Source organism: Zonotrichia albicollis, chromosome 7 (genome assembly GCF_047830755.1).
Source record: "Zonotrichia albicollis isolate bZonAlb1 chromosome 7, bZonAlb1.hap1, whole genome shotgun sequence".
NCBI lineage: Eukaryota > Metazoa > Chordata > Aves > Passeriformes > Passerellidae > Zonotrichia > Zonotrichia albicollis.
Window position 1 is genome coordinate 33,813,650 of NC_133825.1, and position 9,823 is coordinate 33,823,472.

Below are 9,823 nucleotides of genomic sequence, written 5' to 3' on the forward strand. Positions count from 1 at the left end.
GACTACAATCAAAAAGCAGGGCATTAACTCCACAGAGAGCACTATGATTTCTGTTCAGACAAGCTTTACTGCGACCACCAGACAATTCCTAAAATCCAGGAAGATTCAGCCCTTTCTCCAAGAAAGACAGATTTACAATGGAAAAGACCACAGGTAGATAGAAAGGAAGGTACTCATCACAAACTAGCATCAATGTCATATAAACACAGGACCCCAGGTTGGTTCCTTCTCATCTTGGAGCCTTTGACTCTTTTGTAATCCATATTAAACAGGAAAAGCTATAGACAATCCTTCCTTTACACAGGTACTTATTCTGTCAGCCCCTGGGGAACAGACCTTGGGCAACCTTCAGGAGACTCTGCTCTTGGGTTGTCCTGTGGAATTCCTCACCATTCTCTTCCTAATGAACAAAAACCACGTGCTCTTCCACACAGCCCCAAGATGTGGTGCCTCCTCATGCTGCTCTGCTCCCAAGGAATTGCCTTTTCAGCAGGATTCTCAGCAGGATTCTCAGCAGCCTCCAGTGCAGGTGTTGACACAAGTCGCTGCAAGCGCCGCAACCCGGAATGCTTCATGAATGTTGTAAGTTGGGTCACCTTCTTTCCTTTTTTCCTAAAGCTTCTCTACCACTACGACTACCACTGACAAACAGTGCCTATCAGGAGGCTAAGTTCCCTTCAAAGGGGTCCCTCCAGCACCACAGACCTAGAGGAAATGTTGATGTTCCTATCCAAACAGTCTGAGCTAGAGAGTAGAATTCCTGTGCAGTGGCAACAAAGGCTGGCTTCCAGTCTCAAGGCCTGCCCTTCTGTAACAATCTCTCTGCCTAGTACAGTGCTAAGGGTGCTTGTACCCCTTCTTCAAACAACAGATTCTCAAAACAAAACCCCTTGCGGTAAATCAAAGGTTTCCTCACTGTGGCAGCAGTGTAGTAGGTGGTGCTGTGAGTCTGAAATAGGAGATTCACCCTCATGGCTTGCTTAACCTCACTTCAGCAAGAAAGAATTCCCTGTGGGTCAGATAGAGATACTGCTGCATGTTTTCTGTCTGGAAAGGTACAACCTTGTTGTGGGGAGAGTGAGAGCTGCAGACAAAGTTCATCAGAGAAGCCCTTCTGTTGAGTCCTGAGGTGCTGAAGGGACCCTCTTGATTTCTAAACTCCTCAAAGAGGAGCTTGGGTGTAGCTGAATCCAGTCTCAGCCTCTGACTCTGACTGCTGAAGCCTAAGGAATCATAGAGGTGTGATTGAACCATTCTACAACTTTGTTCTGCAGGACTAACCATGGCAAACCAGATATATTTATATAAAAGAATAATGATTTATTCTAATTAATGATTAGAAAAAAAATAACCTAATCAGATTTTTTTACTATACAGAAGAGTAGCTAAAACTACTGGTATAAGATAATATAGGACAGTGCATTATATCAAAGCAATCATATAAAAGCAATTGTATTAAAGCTAGCAAAAAGAAACAATTATTAAAGTAGAGAGTGATTTAACTCATCCTCACCCATACCAACAACTGTGGGCAAAATCTCTTTTGCTCAGCCTCTAGGATTAACTTTGAGGGGCATCCCAACCCAAAGGAGAAATCTTTATACACACTACAAGAAGGGATATATTAGGAGAACTTAACCCTATGAAAGTGGACTGGGCAGTGAAAGTATAAAGTGATTGACCACCAACCTTATGCCTGCAGGTTGGCTTAGCAGGTTATCCTTGCCAGATCTTTGTTTCATTATCAGGGTGCTAATTTGGGGTTGATGTGTCAGACCTGTTTTAGCATAATTCAACACCAAAGGAATACATCATGTTCCTTCTCAGCCTACCACTGATAGCTTGCAAAATAGGACATTATTTGAGTGGTCTGACCACATTCCAAGGCAGAATATCATAATACAGACCTGTGTCACCTTGCAAAACAGGATAAACTATCTCCCAAAAGGTTAGTCACTTACTTTGCCCCATAACAGGGAATCAAATTCCAGACAACTACCATGTAGCAGGTCTGATGAAGACTTTACTGCATCCTGCTACTCTTATAAATCTGTGTAGGGCTTGAGTGCCACAGCTACAGCAATTACTACCATTTGAGTGATATTAGGCATTAAGTAGAATACACAAACCACTTCACAGAAACCCATCCCAACTCCTCTAGCTGATGTTTGCATCCCCCACCCTCCATGGCTACAGCATGGCAGCTATAGGATCATCCACAAAAAAGAGAGACCTGGGGTTTGCTTTCCTGCAGGAATCCCTGTCTCTCCCTATCAGTACCACACAGAGCAATAGAGAAAGGCTAGCAATGTGCTATCACATTTATCTCCCTGGCATGTTCTTGGCGAACTTCACATGCCTGGGCAGAAGCAGCCTCCAAACACTTCTTACACCAATATCTTCACTGTAAATACAGGATAACAAACTCTCCTTTGGCTTCCCACAGAGTGAAATTATCAGATATCATGGATTCCCCAGTGAGGAATATGAAGTTCCAACAGAGGATGGATACATTCTTGGTGTTTTCAGAATTCCTTCTGGAAGGAACAGCCCCAATACAGGTATGACATATAGGATATAAGGGCAGTATGAGAGCCAACTCTCACATGGATTCCCCATCCTTCCCCTTTGCAAATGCAAAGTTCCACACCTTTCCATCTCAGCAAGGGTACCCAGTCATTCAGCCTAGAATGGGGTCTGAATTCTGTATATTGGTTAAAACACTCCTGCAACACCAAATTCTGCACCCCACATTTAAGTACACATTACCTATTACTATTACAGCTTAAAAAAATCTCTTCTATTGTAGGGAAGAAGCCTGCAGTCTTGCTACATCATGGTTTTTTATCAGATTCTATTCACTGGATTGCCAACCTGCCCAACAACAGCTTGGGCTTCATCCTTGCAGATGCTGGCTATGATGTCTGGTTGGGAAACAGCCGAGGAGACACCTGGTCTTTAAAACATAAGACCCTTAAGCCCTGCCAGAAAGAGTTCTGGCAGTTCAGGTACTCTTTGGAGAAAGAATTTCTGAATAAAGCAACTGTCAGGGAACTAGCAAGATTAGGCAGTTGCCATTAGAATGCACAACCTTTCCCCTTCTGGCTAGATGAAAAAAGTTCCCTTCTAAATTATATGAAAACATGACATGTTTTCGTATAATCTGACTTCAAGTGGGACATGCAACATTTCAGGAGACTAGACAAACTCTTTTCCAGAGATGCAGCCACTCCTGGGCATATCAAGGAGGTTTTAAGAAGGAATTGGCTGCATGAGCTGGATTGGCTCTTCTGGAATCAACACACAAACAAGCAAAGCTGGAAGTACTCAGGTCATCTTCGCTGGTTTCTGTGGGAAAAGGCTTCCAAAACTGGGAGGCATCTGTCACCTTGAAGTCTCCCACCAGACACCATGTTCCAAGTGCAGAAAGGACAGGAGACTGCTCCCCTCAGCCTGGAAATCTGATCTACCACAACTGATGCTATCTGAGAGAAAAACATTTCTTGTAACCCATGCAGGTGAAAGCCCTGATTAAATTCAGTCCCCCAGGGGCTGCGGCTGTCAGGTGAAAGTGGCACCTGATGCACAGAGCCCAGGGCACCAGGCAGCCAGGCTGCACAGCTGCACCCTCTGCCCATTCCCCAGCTCAGGCAGGGGAGCAGACACTGTGCAGCCTCCTCCTGAATGGCTCCTGCTCGCTGCCATGAACAAAACTGACAGTCAGGAACTCACACTGGGACAGTCACATTGTCTGCCAGCTTTTTGTGTTTCTCCCCACAGCTTCGATGAGATAGGTAAATATGACATTCCAGCAGAGCTGAACTTCATCCTGAATAAAACTGGACTGAAGGATGTTTACTATATTGGTCACTCTGAAGGGTCAGCTGCAGGTAATGTTAGAGCTGCCTGGGTACCAAACACTTGGTGTTAGTGTTTATGATTTAGACATAAGGTCTGTGAGCAGACTCTTACGTCACAGTGTACCATTATCCTTTTAGAAAAACAAACTCAGAAACAGAGGAGAAAATGGAGGGAAGTGGCATTATTAGAAAATTATTTTCCTTTCTTCCCATATGTGCATTCTAAGAGTCTTTTTTACAGAATTAATAGTTTGGACAAACTATTCTTTGTCCACCTTTCACCACCTTCTTTGTCTTCAGATAATTATGTCAGCCAGTCAAATCCATCAGTGGAGAAATTTAAGCACTTTCAGAAAACAGGATGGAGCAACTTTTTTTAGCTTTAATGTCTTCCTTATACTCTTCCTTTATGTGTGAATTCACTTTCATGCAAGTATGTGATTGATTACAAGGAAAAAATTTATTCTCAATCTTAGGATAATTTTTGTATTGCTGAATGACAGCATACACATGTACAGTCTTTTAGAGACTACAAGCTGAAAAACTTTTTTATTTTGAATTTAGGGAACTTTAGAGAGAATTTGAATTTCGAAAATCTAATTAATATATACCTTTTCAACCAAAACCAGCCTTAACACAAAATTATCAATTCTGGCAAAAGCAGTATCAGGACATGCTCTAAAGAGCTTGTATCCTTAGAATGAACTTTATCTTCCAAATAAAGGTTTTAAGCAAGAATCAAACATTCTCTTTAGGTCTGCAGAACAGAAATAGAAAACAGCCAGTGGGATGCTAACCTAGTCTCATTCCTTTGGTGCCCACTGCTTTTTTATTCATTTGGTCTGTGGACATCTCTTCATCAACTTAACTTTTTCTGAGCTTGCAGGCTTCATAGCACTTTCTACTTATCCTGATATGCCTCAGAAGATTAAAGCAGTCTTTGCTTTGGCACCAGTGACCACCATCACACATTCTACCAGTCCTATGATAACAATTGCACTGCTTCCCCAGCCACTGATCAGGGTAAGGAATTTCTCCTTCTTAAGAGAAAGACATAATTGTCTGCTTTGTCTCTACTGGACTCACTCAACCTGAACTTCTAAGGGGTGCTCAGTTAGAATTGAATTCAATGTATCAGACTTCAGACTTTCCAAAGAGCTAAACTGCAAGGTTTCACATGGTATGGCTTTTGCAATTTCTTTAAGGTAGCAGGTATACTTCCACCAATATTTATTTATGTCAAGTATTTCTGAAGAAAAATTTCAAATACCAGAACAAAAGAAATCTAATATAGTCTACTAAATCTAGCCTTAAGCACTAATAAAAACCACAAGTAAAATATTTCACATCTTAATTTTATCAGACATACAGATCATTTATGCTTGTAAAGTATTTACTTTTAAAGTGATAAATTAAACTTAAACAGCAGAAGGTGTCAACTTCATAGAATTCGCTGGGAATGTGGAAATCACGCATGCTATGCTTTATATCAAACCACAGATGCACATCCTCTTTCTGTCCAAGCTGCACTCCTGATATGACTATAGAGCATTCAGCTCTACACCCTTCTCATTTATCTGATCCCTCTTTACTTAGGAGTGGTACTCACAGTACAGTTTGCACCTGCCAGGAAAAGGTATTAGGGCAAAAAGGGACTTCCTATATTCTGCAGCATCAATGCAGCCAACTTCCTTTCTCACTGAGATCAGTGCACTAAAAGCAGATGGATAGTGACCTCCAGCATTTGTGCCAAGGAGAAGGAGGAACATGTGCTCTGCCCTTGGGAAGAACACTCTGTAAAGGATAGTGGGATGGCAAGCAGTTTCAGCAATCTTGCCCCTTGTGAAGAGGCAAGGCTACTAAAGGAGAGTAACTTAAAGAAGAGGGAGTTTTCTTCTTTAAATAATCTTGCAACAGCAAAGAAAAGTTTTGCGCTTTTCCTCCCCTCAGTTACTGCTTGGCTGCAAAGGAGTTCTTCAATACAGTGAGCTGATGAAAGGACCTGTAACACGGTTCTGTGCATGTCAGGGGAAAGTTTGTGGCAGTATCTTCTGCTACCTGGCCGGGGGCAGGATACAAAATATGAACACGGTAAGCACCTCCCAGAAAAGCTTCACACATCTGAAGAAGCTTTGAAGGGCAACTGGACAAAGATGTTTTTCTCTTTTGCACAATTCATATATTTTCTTTCCTAAACAACAAGACATCTGACTCCTCCGAACAGTAGAAATTTTGTTTGTTTGCTACACACTGAAATATTTCCAGCCAAAATTCAAAGCTTTTCTCCACACTTCTCCCAGGAGAAAGATTGCATTCCTTTACTCTGGCTGCTACCTCTTGTTCTTACAGACCTTTCACAGGTCTGTTCTCCAGTCACCTTTCATCTCTCAGACTATTTAACAAGTGTCCCTATTAAAAGCTTCATTATGCCAAAGTAAACTGTAGAGAATCTTTCTCTACTGATTATGCACAGCACTATTTAAAAGCATTATACAAATCATACAAACTGGGAAAACAAAGGCCATAGATGCTTCTCAAATGATGTTTTCTGTGTTGAGAATGTTGAAAATATTATCCCAAAGATATAAAATCCCATGTGTTCATTCCTATGTAAACTAGCATATTTGTGAACCTTTCCTCAACTTCCATTTTTATATCTGAAGAATATCCTATAAAAATGGGGGATGCAGCAGTATGTTTCTCAGAGCCTTCACAGCTTTATTCTGTCACAGCACTGGATCTCTGCCTTCACAACACTTCTGCTTTGTCTGCAGAGTCGAACAGATTCATACTCGGGACATTACCCAGCTGGAACATCGGTACAGAACGTTATTCACTGGCAGCAGGTATAACTGTGCTGACACATAAACACTCTTAGGATGGCTTTCTATGCAACTGGGAGCCAACAGGGGAATCCAGAGGTGACAGATCTGGAAATCTGCCCATCACATCTTCTCACCTGTCACAGAGTGAGCCCTGTTCCCCATGGCTCACCAGATCATTCCCCAAATTTCCCCTTGGGCAACAGGCTCTGAGATTTCCCCAGGGCACATCACACCTCTCTCGGCTCTAATGGCTTTGTCCTTATTTATGGAGATGTATGCAGAAAGCTGCAGAAGTGAAGCACAGTCTAGGCACTTGGCAGGTGGGATAAGTGAGAACTTTACAGTCAGGGATGAACCAGACAAAGAAGGGATTTAGGTTAAAGCTCGTCTCCCAGAGGGTTAATTGCAGCCTTGACTACCTCCAAAAGCCAGTTTACTGCACAAATGCTTCTGCTGGCACAATGGCAAAATGGGGAACTGCCTCTTCTGCTGGTACCCCTTTCAGACCCAAGCTTGTTCTGCCTAGGCTCCAAATCAGACCAGGGCAAGATGGCATTGGCTCAGAAACACATCACTCTATGAGCTGTGAACTTAAGTGAATCCTAAGTGCACTGTGCCACTTAAAGCAGCCCTTAAATACATGTGTGCTGCTGTACATCCCCTGCCTAAAATTCCTGGTATCCAGAACAGAAACCCAGCACTCAGAGCCAGAAATCAGAGATGAGCTAGCAGATTTTTATCATATCCTCAGTTATTATTAGAGGTTTAGATTAAAAAAAAATGCACACACATTATTAGTAAGACAGGTTAACCCTTTATTGTTTTGATATTCCTTTTAGACAAATCACAGAAGACAAGAGTTTAGTGCTAAGGTGATCACACTCTGCTCCCAATATACTTGTATGCAGTTCACAACCTCTGATATCACTGCCACTACTGTGAGCAGACCAGAGCAGACCAAGCAGGCACACAAAAGCTGAGGATTTTGAGGAGGTATCCCAGGCTAGTGAGAGCCCTGACATGCTCCTGCACCACCAAGAGCTACATTACCTAAGTAAAGAGCCAATTAAGATAGGGCAGCAAGGCTTTAATATTTAAACATAACAAGGGTGGTGGTTGAAGATCAGGAGAAAATGCTAGCAAGGGGAAAGGGGGTGAAACCACTTATCCCACAATCCCTCCTCAGTATCCCTGGGATCCTGTCTACTGCCTCAGACTTGAGTTCAATCATATGCTAGAAAACAACTCCTGCACTCTGTCTCTTAACATTTTCATTTTATCTGTCCTTGTTGCAATATTAACAGATAAAACATGCAGACCAATTTCAAGCTTATGACTACGGCTGTAAGGAAAACATGAAGAAATACAACCAGGTAAGGCAATTCATTTTTCTGAGAACTCATCCTTGGGTCCTGGAAAAACTAAAAACAGAAAAATTCTTATACTAGCACCTTGAATGATACAATAAGAAGGAAAGGGTGGTCTTAGGCAAAGCTTCACCTGAATCTAATAGTCAGAATTATCAGAGTCGATTCACAAACATGGCATATACAGATTTTTGCAGCCTCCCCTACTGATGCAGGGATGTGTCCAACAACATGTCAGCATACCTGCCATTCCCAAAAGGCCAAGAATCACATCCAGGTCCTAGACTGGATGAGTACAGAGCTCCTCCCCAGAAATCCTCAAAGTCTACGTTTCAGTTAAACACTAAAATGGGGATGAAAAAAAATAAGTGGAAACACATACCTTGGTTTTCAGAGGCTACTTGCTGTAAAAATTAAACTTAAGGGATGGTTCAGTATGGCACAACGTAGACTTTTGGGGAGAACTAAAGTATCCTGTATGGAAAAATGGAAACAGGCAAAATTTGGTCACTAGGAGCTTTATTTACTGTGTAGTCAACACCTGAAAATGCTCTGCTCCTCTTGCAACACTTACAACTCATCTGATTATTTTTTGAGGTTTGATCAGATCAGTTGACTTGTATAGTGCTTTGTGAGTCAGGGCAGGTTATTTCATGGGTGGCACATTATTTTGCAAGTGGATAAAGATTCCAAGGACACCTTCCTTCTCAGACACCTTGCATACACACGTAAGGCCTTTAAATACCTGAAGTTTAAACTTTGAAATGGGCAATGTTTTATTCCCAATACTGTGGAAGGTTGGGAAATGGCCCAAAAAAGCAGTCAAGAAGAAAGATAACTGAACTGTCCTTTCATAAGGGTAAGTTTCAAAACATCTTGTGCACGATCCCTTACCACACTGACAAATAACCATCCTGCACTAAGGCTTTTGGTTCAGATCTCAAAGGATCTCCATTTTGATCTTTTGTGTTCCTTTAACTTCTTCTGTGATGACAAGCAAGGCAGGGAATGGGGTTAGGGCAATGAGCAGTAAGACCTTCATCCCTATGGTTTTACTGTAGGCACTGCAGAAGCAAACGACAAAGAGAGGTGCTTGCATGGAAACCTTTCTCTAAACACAACTTTGATACGCAGCACTCACTCAGGTCTCCTCCCTCTCTTACAGACTGCTCCTCCTGCGTACAAGATAGAGGAGATAAAGGTGCCAACTGCTGTTTGGAGTGGTGGACAGGACAAATTTGCAGACCCAACAGACATAGCAAGGCTTCTTCCTCGGATCACTAATCTCATTTACCATGAGCATTTTCCTATATGGGGACATCTTGATTTCCTCTGGGGCCTTGATGCAACTGAGAAAATGTATCTGAAAATCATTGAACTACTGAAGAAATATGCTTAGAGTGCCACAGAAGGCAGCAGAAACCCCAGATATTTCTATTTAGCAGTTGATTAGTGGTATAGGTATAGAGGTTTACAAACTACTGACAATTGGTTTGCAATATTTTTACACTACTTCCTTTGGTGTTACACTATTTTGGTGATTGCAGAAGAAGCTGGGGTACATGTGAATGACCACTGAAATTGCAAATACATTACATACAAAACTTTAGGGATCCCTTACTTTGGAAGATTTCTGTTTTTATATAACTGATTTTGCAAAAATGACATTTTCTGTTTCCTTGTTGATCTGCACTACATATTTCACTTGAGACAAAGGTGATTTCCCCTGAAAACCCAAAATGGGAGATAATCTCTCTGTTTACTGAACTTT

General features: G+C 41.9%; 1 protein-coding gene across 1 annotated transcript; it reads left to right on the plus strand.

Annotated features, from left to right (window-relative positions):
- Positions 1-441: 441 nt before the first annotated feature.
- Positions 442-9,823, plus strand: LOC102073454 (lysosomal acid lipase/cholesteryl ester hydrolase). Its single transcript, XM_005481244.3, has 9 exons — positions 442-582; positions 2,447-2,561; positions 2,810-3,008; positions 3,781-3,890; positions 4,747-4,883; positions 5,811-5,951; positions 6,635-6,706; positions 7,990-8,058; positions 9,218-9,823. The coding sequence occupies exons 1-9, from the start codon at positions 442-444 to the stop codon at positions 9,449-9,451; spliced, it is 1,218 nt and encodes a 405-aa protein (XP_005481301.2). The 3' UTR covers positions 9,452-9,823.

What these genes read in the sequence shown, in the direction of transcription:
- LOC102073454 (XM_005481244.3), top strand. Translation starts at nt 442, where the DNA reads ATGTGGTGCCTCCTCATGCTGCTCTGCTCCCAAGGAATTGCCTTTTCA. An exon ending in AAAGAGTTCTGGCAGTTCAG is followed by an intron (nt 3,009 to 3,780) that starts GTACTCTTTGGA and finishes TTCTCCCCACAG; the next exon opens with CTTCGATGAGATAGGTAAAT. An exon ending in CTCTGAAGGGTCAGCTGCAG is followed by an intron (nt 3,891 to 4,746) that starts GTAATGTTAGAG and finishes CTGAGCTTGCAG; the next exon opens with GCTTCATAGCACTTTCTACT.